Source organism: Dendrobates tinctorius, unplaced genomic scaffold (genome assembly GCF_039654945.1).
Source record: "Dendrobates tinctorius isolate UK_male_01 unplaced genomic scaffold, ASM3965494v1 ptg000046l, whole genome shotgun sequence".
NCBI lineage: Eukaryota > Metazoa > Chordata > Amphibia > Anura > Dendrobatidae > Dendrobates > Dendrobates tinctorius.
Window position 1 is genome coordinate 82,633,326 of NW_027361714.1, and position 12,759 is coordinate 82,646,084.

The window sequence follows — 12,759 nt, forward strand, 5'->3', positions numbered from 1 at the left end:
GAAACGCAGCGGAATCCGCAGCGTGTGCACACAGCCTAAGGGTATGTGCAAACGTTGCGGATTCCAGTGCGGATCTTTCCGCGTGGAATCTGCAGAATCTGCTGGTAAAAATACCTGCGTTTTACCTACGGATTCATTGCGGATTTACTGCAGATTTTCTGCGGATTTGGCATGCGTTTTTACACCTGCGGATTCTTATAATGGAATAGGTAATGGAAAATAAACCGCTGCGTTTCCTCACGGAATTTTCTGCAGCATGTGCACAATGGATTTTGTTTTCCATAGGTTTACATGGTATTGTACACCGCATGGAAAACTGCCATATATCTACAACATAAAAATTAAAAAGAAGACGAAAATATGATATGAGCAGACCATGATACAGTGTTTTGCTGCCATTTTCTGATCTTATTTTTTCTACTGTCAAGCATGTTAAAAGAGAATGGATTGTTTGTTGATTTTTCGAGTGTAGATCCGCAGTTTATTACAGTACTCAAAAAATGGATACGATTTTAACAAGCCTCACCCACATGATGCATATAGAAACCGGTTTATAATATGGCAGTGTGGATTTTAAATCAGCATCAAGTTAATTTATGCTACTCGGGCGGTAAATTCAGCAGAAAAAAATCTGTGGAAAATTCTACAAGGAATCTGCAACAAAAACTGCGTAAGTTACATCCAAATTAGTTGCAGGTTCCTCAGTACGTGTATTGTGGATTTCAGCCTGTGCGCTACAAAGAATTAAAGTGCGGGGAAAATTGGCATCAAATGTTAATGTTTTATGTAACATGAAGACGAGACATTAAAATCTTATACACTTTGCTGGTACTGAAACACATCATGGATTTTCTGACTGGAAAAATCCACACAAAAATCTGGAGTATATGCGCTCCTTGTGAATAAACACTTTGAAATCCATGACAAATCTGCCAAAAAATATGCAATGAATGTGGGTTTTGCTGTGAGTTCAGTACCGATTTGCGGCAAAATCACTAGAAGATTTTTTTTCTGCTGAACATAGTTACAATGTGAAGGTTACCGGATGGTTTAAATTATCAAGAGATTTTTTTTTATATACAGTATATTCAAATTTGGTGTAATTTCTGCTTAATTGCTAAAGTGTCTATCTATTTACAACAGCATATGGACATTTATATTCATTACAGCAACACAATCCATCAAGTTTTACAAACACGCATAATACAAATATAAATAAAGTCATTGTATACCTGCTGGTGGTTTCATGAAAGGAGGAGGAATTAAAGGTACAACAATTGGCATATTTCCATGATTTCCATGATCCTTTGATCCCGCTGGTAGTTCTGTGAACCCATTTCCTGCAGCAAGCCCTGAATAATTTAGATTTGCATTGAATGGTGAGATAACACTTTCCTCTAGTAATTTTGGCCTTGGCAATGAATTTTCTGAAATAAAAAGAAAACAATAAATTCAATATATATATATATATATATATATATATATATACAGTATATATATATGTTTGTTCAGAAGTCCAGCTCAACTGACTTGCGGACAAACTTTTTTCTTTATTCACCAAAAATGCTCAGTAGAAGATAAAACAAAGTCATGCAAGTTACATGATATGCGACATCGATTGATGAAAGTCCGTTGAGCTGGATTTTCTCCTGTTCATATGATTGCCCTGTGCTGTGACACAGCATTTCTTATGCCCCAAACACCAAAAGATGTCTTCTACAGTGAGCTGGGCTTATATTTACCGTATATCTGTACCTTGGTCACGTTGATTTTTTTAAAAAGATTTTGTGTTTTTTTATGTTGTTGTTCTTTTATACGGTGGCTTGTGAAAGTATTTACCCCCTGTTGGAACCCAACATGGACAATTTTGATAATATGTGTAATATGAATATCTGAGCTCACAATTTGATTCACAAACTCTGTATAGCACTAAAGATCATCAAAGAACTACGTCAAAGAGATAGACCATGTGCTGTGGGGAGTCATAAAACCTGTGAGAAGGGAATTGTGTGTCGGGTGGTTTCGTGCCTTTTGTTCTGTTGATAGAATAAAGAGAGTGCCTACATGGGAGATGGACATCTTGTCTGGCTTCTTGAAAGGTACATAACCCTTGTGGTGTTGGAGTATAAAACAATGCTCTTAAATTGAACATCCTATGTCTGGTTCTTTGAAAGGTACATAACTCCGGTGGTGTTTGGATTACAAAACAGTGATCTTGATGGACATCATGACTCCAGCTTAAATGGAATTTGAACCTGTCCTCAGAGCTTTTTGGCAAAACTACCTTTTGGCTATATACAAGGACACTACCTGCAGGAATATGAAGATCACTGCAATCACGCTTTACCCTTGACCTTCTAATCCATTCTGGACCTAAGAGTGCCAACTTACGGAAAGCATCTACATCAGCAACTTGTGAACACAAAAGATTGTGAACTGATTGGATGTTACCTTCATGTGAAGGTGTTATTAGGGATGGTCAATGTATGGGCTATGTCTGACTGTGTGACTGATATAAAGGTAGCACACCAAGCTAGTTAGGCATTATTCCCACTTCCTAACTCCTATTGCAGCACCCCCTAGCGCCGGGGTTACTCGATACTGGGCCGGTCAGTCCTTCGGGAATATGTCACGGCAGCAGTGACCCGGTCCGTGACCCTGGGCATGCCATGTAAATAAAAGATGGGGGTAGTAGTTTATGGGTAAATATATTCATGATGCCACCCATGGTGTTCGGCAATGAAGGTGATAGCCGACGCTGCAAAAGAGACCGTTGGGGCTGTTGGTGATGCAGCAGAGTTGTTACAGCTCTCCACAGGCAGAGCTAAACCCCAGGGCAGTTATAGGTGTTAGAGTTGATGATGTTGGTTGTGGTGCAAGGCAGGTGATGCAGTAAATAAGTCCGAGGCCACAGCAGAGTGCAGTTTCCACACTTTTACTCACAGTTCTCCAGTTACATTCCCCAGCCGGGGCGCTGTGTCCTCCGGGTTGGTGGTCCAGCCAGCTCTCAAGTAATTTGGGGTACACTGTGTCAGCACCCCCTTCAGATGTTCCTTCCCTGGCCATCTCACTATGCTGGCTCCCTCCACTCCTGCCCTGCATCTTCACACACAGTGTCCCACCAGCAGCTCCGGATCCTGTCGGGCGATGTACTCTAGGTCCCCTTGATCCTATACGGCTGCCTTTTCAGCGATTGTGTGCAAATGTGGCTGCAGCACATGAAGATACTGCAGCCTCTGGTTAGCTAGCTGAGTCCTCAGTTTCTCCACTAGTCTGGGGCCGGTTCCCTACTGCTACTTGGTCCCACCACCCGACTGCCATCGGCGTGAATTCGGATGCCAAGGGTAGATTCCTCACTTTCCGTGCCCCTGGCACCCCTTCCTCCTCTCTTCCACTGAAGCTTATACTTCTGTTTCTTCTGTCTTTCCTTTCTCTCTACTGTCTTCTGGTCTAGGGACGAGCTCCTCTCTGCTCAAGTCCCCAGCGCCAACTCCCCTTTCCTTCACCTGTCACTTCCTTCAGCTCCCCCCTTCTACTTTCTCCACCCATACCCTCTAACTAGCTCCTCCCGGCCCCTGAGAGATACAGTGTTGGATGTAAGTGTGTGCGTTCTGGGTAGTGCCCCCTCCTTACTTGAGAGCGGAGTACCACACCTCTAGCTGAGGTGCAGTACCTCTGTGGTGACTGAACCCTCAGGGGCGCCACACTATTACCTTTTACCTTTCATTGTAATTTGGTTTCCCTTAGGTATGTAATTGTAAATATCCTATCTATTATACACTTACCTAAAATTGTCTGTCATCCACTTCCGTCCTGATGTCCTCGAATCCCACAATCCACCGCGCCGCACAGGAAGTACGCCGACTGCCATATTGGAATACCCAAGTGATGGGTATTCCAATATGGCATCCGCTGGCGGTACCAGGCTCTTCCGCAGTACCACGAGCGAGACACCCACACCGGACCCCCCGCCGCCGTTGCTGGACCTGCCACCAGACCCTCGCCAGGACCCGCCACTAGGACCCATCGCCAGATCGCCCCCAGGACCCCCCGCCGGATCGCTGCCAGGACCCGCCACCTGACTACACGCGCCGGATCCCGCTGCTGCCTGGCCACCCATCTCCATGCAGTCACAGATTAGGTGTGGAGACGTTCAGAGAAGGCACATGTTGGAGGAGTGCTGGAAAGGTGTACTTTACCTTGCCTGGGAGTTGGCTGAGCCCCTGAACTGGAGAACACAGCACCGAAGCGGACATCTGTGTGCACCAGACTTGTGAGTAAAGCCTTGGAACTACATGCCCTCCACTTATTTGTCATGATACCAGTGCTGGGTAATGTTTTGACCTCAGTGCAGACTCTCACCTGCACACCTGGAACCTATTATGGTGGCCTCTCATTGGTTCTGGGGAGGCTTCTTATAGCCTCAGGAAGCTCCCATCCCCTGTCAGTTGTACTTTCGCCCTTGGCATTGTGTGGTGACCCCTGAGTGTGTTAGTGCTGTGTTCTGGTTGCTTGATTCTTTGTGTATGACTCGGTCTGTTCTCTGGATTCTGCTTTGGATTCTGCCTGGTACCTTCTACGTCTGTTTGGTTTTGATCTCTGCTTGGCTCTGACTAGCCGTTCTGTCTCATCCCTGGTACTTTACTAAGATCTTGTGTTTGACCTTTGGCTTTGTCTGACCTTCCGTCTGTTTATCCCTCCTGTACCTCGCTTGCCTGTACTGTGCATGACCCCTGCTTTGCCCGACTTTGAGTTTTCTACCTTCTTTGAAAGCAGGACGCTAAGCCCCGGCCCCTTGCAGTCACATGACCGTTCACATCACTGTAGGTCCTGTGCCTGCTTTCTAAACTTCTACATTCAGGTCCCGTACATCTTTATTTTCCGGGTGTTCTTGTCCCCAGGAGTCCCTATGGTGCGGGTGAGTCCCTGCTTAGCGGAGGCTGTACGCCGGCGCTGTCAGGACCCTGACATTATTCTTGCACCTTACACCCGGCTGCTACATCTACTTCTTTACACCATCTCCCCACTTGCCAACCTCTTCTACTCTGCCCTGGGAATACAGCTCCACCTGTGGGGAGCTTCAACATCATTGCTGCACCACACCATCTGTCCCAGAGAAGCAACCCTGCAGCGCTGGTCAAACTGACCAGAAACCACAGGTGGCGTCACGAATCATCTCAACAACTTTATACCCATCACTCTACCCCCTTTTACATTGACCGCCTGAGGCCACGGACCGGGTCACTGCCACTGTGACATCTCCCATAGAAATCAACGGGCCCGGCACCGAGTACCCCACGTCCTTTGGGGGGGAAACACAAGGATGTGATATTTTACTGTTCCGTTTATTTTTTTGAGCAATATATAAATATATATATAGATATATACAGTATATATATATATATATATATATATATATATATATATATATATAGCTTTCTCGCAATGAGGGAGGCCAAAAAGGGTTCTGGAATCCCATACTGCATATGGGGATCCTGTAACTTGGAAGTTTGGTCGTGACTTGGCTAGTCTGGAAGGCATAAAGGACCCTTCAGGCCACCTTTGCTAATGAGTGTTTTCTTGACTAAAAAGCACAGCCTAAGACTGGTGATAGGTCTCTTTAAGGCTTAGAAATTTCATGTCCTCTGTTATTACCAACATCTCTTGGGGGCTGGATTAACATGTATACTTAACAACTGGATAGTCAAGGATAGAAATGTACATCACAATTTTCTTGTGAGGGTAGAGAACTTCCAGAACAGCTCACCGTTACATGCTAATGCAACATATATCACTATTAATTTGGTTCTCTATGCTCAGCTGCATGGCTCAGGTCTTGTAAAACTCAAAATTATCATGCAGTTTTATGTGAAATAGTTTACATTAATTTCTCCATGTGACCATGACACGGTTGGACAAAAACATCCATCAGTCATGTCTTGCACATTTTTTTTCACTATTGGGCAAACCTACGAGCTGAAAATGCTAACTAGAATAATTCTGCCACTCCTGCTTCCGTCGTCTACTGCATATAGCACTAGCATCCACAGAAAGGATTACATGAATTCACTCATAAAGATATAAAGCAGTGTCATACATTGTTGTTTCATCAGAAAATGGAACAACTGCCAAAATATTGGCCACAAACAAACTTTATCAGCAAATGCCCCAATAACAGGGATCTCTCCAGGCTATGACACCTGCAATCTATAAAATTGTTGATAATGCTTAAAAGAAACGAAACATTACAAATTCTTGTTCTTATCCCGCAAGAATAATTTTACAGCATATGCTTTTCTCAAAGAAATTACTTTTCCTATTTAGGCTATGAGCGCACGTTGAGTATTTGCTTGCAGAAATTTCTGCAATGTTTCTGCATCTCTTGACAGCAAAAATTGTGTGGCAAAAATTAACGGTTTGCAGTGGTTTTTGGAGCGTTTTTGCCGCTGTTTGGTATGCGTTTTTTTCTTGCATTTTTGTACAGCAATCAAGGCTTTTTTGCGCTAAATAAATATACCATATTTTTCGCTTTGTAAAACGCACTTTTTTCCCCAAAAATTTTGGGGGAAAATGGGGTGCGTCTTACAAAGCGTGACTTACCGCTTCCGTTGGTCTAGGCCACAGACTGGGATGAGAGGGTGTCCGGGTGTCTCCGAGTGCCCGGCGGTTGCTGGCTGGTGCTGCGGATGTCTCCGGTGCACAGCGGTGCTGCATGGGTGTCCGGTGCTTGCTCGGGGCTCTGCCGACATTTTGCGACAGGTCAGAGCCCCGACACTTCCACTGTTCCCTCAGTGCTAAGATCTCATCTCTCGAGATCTTGGTCCTGAGATCACCATCTTAGCATGCGCTGCCCCCGGCGGAGGCCATATTTCCTGAGTCCACCACACAGGGAACAGTGCAAATGCCGGGGCTCTCGCCTGTCGCAAAATGTCGGCAGAGCCCCGGGCAAGCGCCGAACACCCACGTAGCACCGCTGGGCACCGGAGACACCCGCAGCAGCACCGGACAACGCAACAGCACAAGTCCCCCGCAGCAGCACAAGACATCGCAGCAGCACAAGACCCCTGCAGCATCGCACCGCACATCGGAGTCCCCCCTTCATCCCTGCCTGCGGCCTGCAGCATCACCCCACTCCTGCCTCCTCTAGCAGCTACACTGGGACCCTGCTTCACCGCAGCCACCACCCATGGTAAGCAATAAGACGCATGGATTATAAGAAGCACCACCACCATTTTATTAAAAAATATTTTTTTTCTTATTTTTCTCTTGCACACAGCCTAGAGAGTATCCCACATAAAGTCAATTAAAACATAACCTTTAATGAACCATTAACAGGACATAACACACAAAAACATTACAAAAAAGTGCTCATGTGAACCAGTGCTCGATAAAAAATGGTTTGGTCTCACCATTGGTATTAGATATAGCAATCCAGCATCAGGGCGTATCCTGCTGGAGAGATGATCCACTCATGGGGAGCTGAGACATGGGAAAGCCAGTGTTAATGTAAAGTATTCCCCTACACTCCCTGTCGTGCCCCAGCGTTACTCCTGTCCTAACAAGGACAGGCCCCAAGTGGATCCTGTAGTGGACACCCCCACTGATAAGGGGAAAAATAGACAGAAGCTCCCTACGCGTTTCTTCCCCAATGGTGGGGATTAATCAGGGGAGTCAAATAGATATAAAGCAGTAGGAAAAGATATATCGAATTAGTGTTATCCGTTAAGTCTACAGGCCCTGCAGTGGCGAGGTGCCTAAAAAACTAGTGTGACTGTCCCTGTCACTACCAAGTGGAGTCCATTCTATATATCCTATCCTACTGCTTTATATCTTTTTGACTCCCCTGATGAATCCCCACCATTGGGGAAGAAAAGCGTAGGGAGCTTCTGTTTATTTTTCCTCTTATCAGTGGGGGTGTCCACTACAGGATCCACTTGGGGCCGGGCACGACAGGTAGTGTAGGGGAATACTTTACATTAACACTGGCTTTCCCATGTCTCAGCTCCCCATGAGTGGATCGTCTCTCCAGCAGGATACGCCCTGATGCTGGAATGCTATATATAATACCAATGGTGAGACCAAACCATTTTTTATCGAGCACTGGTTCACATGAGCACTTTTTTGTAATGTTTTTGTGTGTTATGTCCTTTTAATGGTTCATTAAAGGTTATGTTTTAATTGACTTTATGTGGGATATTCTCTAGGCTGTGTGCAACATTTGACCCCTGAGGGTTTTTTGGAATAGTGTCAAAAAGCTCACACTATAGCTGAGTGCACTTCTTATTTTTCTCCTCAAAATTTAAGGTGCGTCTTATAATCCGGAGCATCTTATAAAGCGAAAAATATGGATTTAAAAATAAATGTTTTGTGATGTAATTTCTTGGTTCAACACCACCTTTTTTCATTCTGATGCAGTAGCATCAGGGTAATGGGATTAGGGCTTAGTGTCAGCAGCTGACACCAAGCCCTAGGTTTGGTAATGAAGAGGTGTCAGCCAGACACCCTCATTACTAAACCGGTAAGTGAGGCCAGGTGCTCACGATCCAGAACTAGCAGCTCTTTGGACGAAGCATTTTCGTTACTTCGAAAGTGCACCCATCTATTGAATGCAGGTAAATACGTAAGTGTACACTGAAGCATGCAGATTCACCGCGTTCAATACATTCTTCTGATTTAATTTCTGCTGCAAAGTCTCGCGTCTCCAAAAGAGAAATTGACATGCTGCGGTCTGGAAAGACGCGCCGCATGTCAGACTCCACTGATGATCCGCAGGCATCCCTCTCACAGATATAAGTTCCTTACACAATGCGGATGACGCTGCCGCTCTATATAACACCACAATAGCTGCAGCTTTGGAATCCGCTGCCCCACTTACACATACCAAAGCTCGCATAATCAACAGACAGCCCTGGCACACCAGCCTGACCAAAGAGCTAAGGCGAGCTTCCAGGGCTGCTGAGCGCAGATGGAAAAGATCCCACTCCAACGAGCACTTCATCGCATTCAAACAGTCCCTCACTACTTTCAAGACCACACTCGCCACAGCTAAACAAACCTACTTCTCATCTCTCATATCCTCCCTGTCTCACAACCCTAAACAGTTATTCAACACCTTCAATTCTCTCCTCCGCCCCCCAGCACCTCCTCCCTCCCCACTCATCTCAGCTGAAGACTTTGCCTCATTCTTCAAGCAGAAGATTGATAACATCAGAGAAAGTTTTGGTCAACAACCCCCAGAACCCTTCCTCCCGACTTCCCAGCCCTCCACCTTCAAAACCAACTTCTCCACCATTACAGAAGATCGACTCTCCACTCTACTCTCAAGATCACATCTCACCACCTGTGCACTCAACCCGATCCCATCCCACTTCATACCAAACCTCACCACAGTCTTCATCCCAACCCTAACCCATCTCTTCAACCTATCACTAACAACTGGTGTTTTCCCCTCAAGCTTTAAACATGCCTCCATCACACCTATCCTCAAAAAGCCCTCTCTTGACCCATCCTCTGTATCTAGCTATCGCCCTATATCACTTCTCCCCTACGCCTCCAAGCTACTGGAACAACACGTCTACCTTGAACTGTCCTCCCATCTCTCTTCTTGCTCCCTCTTTGACCGCTTACAATCTGGCTTCCGGTCACACCACTCCACTGAAACTGCCCTTACTAAGGTCACCAATGACCTCTTAACCGCCAAGAGCAAGCGACACTACTCTGTCCTCCTCCTCCTGGACCTGTCGGCTGCCTTTGACACAGTGGACCATTCCCTATTATTACAGACCCTCTCATCCCTCGGCATCACAGACTTGGCCCTATCCTGGATCTCATCATACCTAACAGACCGGACATTCAGCGTCTCCCACTCACACACCACCTCCTCACCTCGCCCCCTATCTGTCGGAGTCCCACAAGGTTCAGTCCTTGGGCCCCTGCTGTTCTCTATTTACACCTTTGGCCTGGGACAGCTCATAGAATCTCATGGCTTTCAGTATCATCTCTACGCTGATGACACACAGATCTACATCTCTGGACCAGATATCACCTCCCTACTAACCAGAATCCCTCAATGTCTGTCCACTATTTCATCCTTCTTCTCCGCTAGATTTCTGAAACTCAACATGGACAAAACAGAATTCATCATCTTTCCCCCATCTCACGTGACCCCCCTACGAACCTATCAATTACAGTAAATGACTGCCCACTCTCCCCAGTCCCACAAGCTCGCTGCCTCGGAGTAATCCTTGACGCTAATCTCTCCTTCAAACCACATATCCAAGCCCTTTCCACTTCCTGCCGACTTCAACTCAAAAATATTTCACGAATCCGTTCATTCCTCACCCAAGAATCTGCAAAAACCCTAGTCCATGCCCTCATCATCTCTCGCCTTGACTACTGCAACCTCCTGCTCTGTGGCCTCCCCTCAAACACTCTCGCACCCCTCCAATCTATTCTAAACTCTGCTGCCCAACTAATCCACCTGTCCCCCCGCTATTCCCCAGCTTCTCCTCTCTGTCAATCCCTTCACTGGCTCCCAATTGCCCAGAGACTCCATTACAAAACCCTAACCATGACATACAAAGCCATCCACAACCTGTCTCCTCCATACATCTGTGACCTCGTCTCCCGGTAATTTCCTGCACGCAACCTCCGATCCTCACAAGATCTCCTTCTCTACTCCCCTCTTATCTCCTCTTCCCACAATCGCATACAAGATTTCTCTCGCGCATCACCCCTACTCTGGAACTCTCTACCACAACATATCAGACTCTCACCTACCATCGAAACCTTCAAAAAGAGCCTGAAGACCCACCTCTTCTGACAAGCCTACAACCTGCAGTAACCACCAATCGACCAAACCGCTGCACGACCAGCTCTACCCTCGCCTACTGTATTATCACCCATCCCTTGTAGATTGTGAGCCCTCGCGGGCAGGGTCCTCTCTCCTCCTGTACCAGTTATGATTTGTATTGCTTAACATTATTGTACTTGTTTTTATGTATACCCCTCCTTACTTGTAAAGCGCCATGGAATAAATGGCGCTATAACAATAAATAAATAATAATAATAATAATGGACCTGGGATTTCTTGAAATTCTATCCACTATGCTGTAACATCTGGCTGCTGCGGGTTTGACGATGCATAACTATGCAGCATCAAACCCGCAACAAATGCGGATCGTGTGCACATAGCCTAAAGAGTTAAATAAACACACGCATTGTCACCAGCCTATGTAGGAGAGTTAACAGAATGAACCTACATAGGCTGTAACCAAACAGCAACTGTTAATTTTTACAAAAAAATAAGAAAAAAAAAATTGCGTGGGATCCCGCATAATTTTCATAACCAGCAGAGGGCTGATGTTAATAATCTGGGAAGGAGCCAATAGCCATAAATGTTCCCAGGCTATTAATATTAGCTCTCAGCTGCTTGCTTAACCTTTACTGGCAGGTTTATAGGGGGACCCCATAAAAAAGTGACATAGGGTCCCCCTATAAATTCTAACCAGCAAAGTCTAGGCAGACAGCTGCGGGCTGATATTAATAGCCTAGGAAGAGGCCATGGTTACTGGCCCCCTCCCAGGCAAAAAACATCAGTTCTCAGAAGCCCCAGAAATGGTGCATCAATAAGATGCAACAAATATGGCACTTAGCCTCACTCTTCCCACTTGCCCTGGTGCAGTGGCCAGTGGGCTGCTAGTTGGGGGTGTTAGCTCACAGCGGCTTGCTTAACCTTTACTGGCAGGTTTATAGGGGGACCCCAGAAAAAAGTGACATAGGGTCTCACTATAAAATCTAACCAGTAAAGTCTAGACAGACAGCTGCAGGCTGATATTAATAGCCTAGGAAGAGGCCATGGTTACTGGCCCCCTCTCAGGCAAAAAACATCAGTTCTCAGAAGCCCCAGAAATGGTGCATCAATAAGATGCGACAAATCTGGCACTTAGCCTCGCTCTTCCCACTTGCCCTGGTGCAGTGGCAGGTGGGCTGATAGTTGGGGTTGTTGATGTCACCTTGGTATTGTCAGGTGACTTCAAGCCCAGAGGTTAGTAAAGGTCTATAAGATGCCCCCATTACTAACCCCTTTGTGATATTATAAAAAAACACACACCCAGAATAAAATCAGTGTTATCAGTGACAGCAGCCTGATGAGAGAAGTGGTTTCTCATCAGCTGATGCCTGCTGACCTGCAGTAAGCTTTTTACCGAGGCTCACAGTATTTCTGTGCTGCGGGATCACGTTGACATATGACAGTGTGACCTCGTAGGTGCTCTGACTGACGGTAACTATCTACCAGCGGTAACGTTACCACCAATCAGAACCGCAGCGCCAGTGTTTCCCACGCTGTCATACAGATAAAAGTGTGGGATACACCATAGGAAGTCCGTAAAAACTCCAGAAATCCACAGCAAATCCGCAAACATTTTTATACCGGCGTTTTTGTTGTGAATTTGACTGACTCAATTAAAGTCAATGGACGAAAACCGCTAAAAACGCACTTCAAATACTCAAAGGAAAATTACTGATCACATGCACAGCGCTTCAGGTTTCTCATTGAATTAGCTGGCATAAGGATTCCATATCGTTCTTGGCCCATTTCCACGTGAAAAAAACACTGAAAATGCATCAAAAACGAACCGTGTGCACACAGCCATAGTGTATCATATTTCCAAAATTCAGAATTGCATTGTTTGAGAGTCGAATACACTAGGTTTCAACACTCGATGGTAAGTTAGAAAGGGGTTAACGAGTGTTAGT

General features: G+C 45.7%; 1 protein-coding gene across 2 annotated transcripts in view; it reads right to left on the reverse strand.

The window, feature by feature from the left end:
* SOBP (sine oculis binding protein homolog) overlaps positions 1-12,759 on the reverse strand; it is a 346,453-nt gene that overhangs the window by 213,618 nt on the left and 120,076 nt on the right. For both annotated transcript variants that reach the window (XM_073576075.1, XM_073576074.1), the window contains one exon: positions 1,233-1,427. In XM_073576075.1, the coding sequence (XP_073432176.1) occupies positions 1,233-1,427 (195 nt within the window). The remainder of the gene's footprint in view (positions 1-1,232; positions 1,428-12,759) is intronic.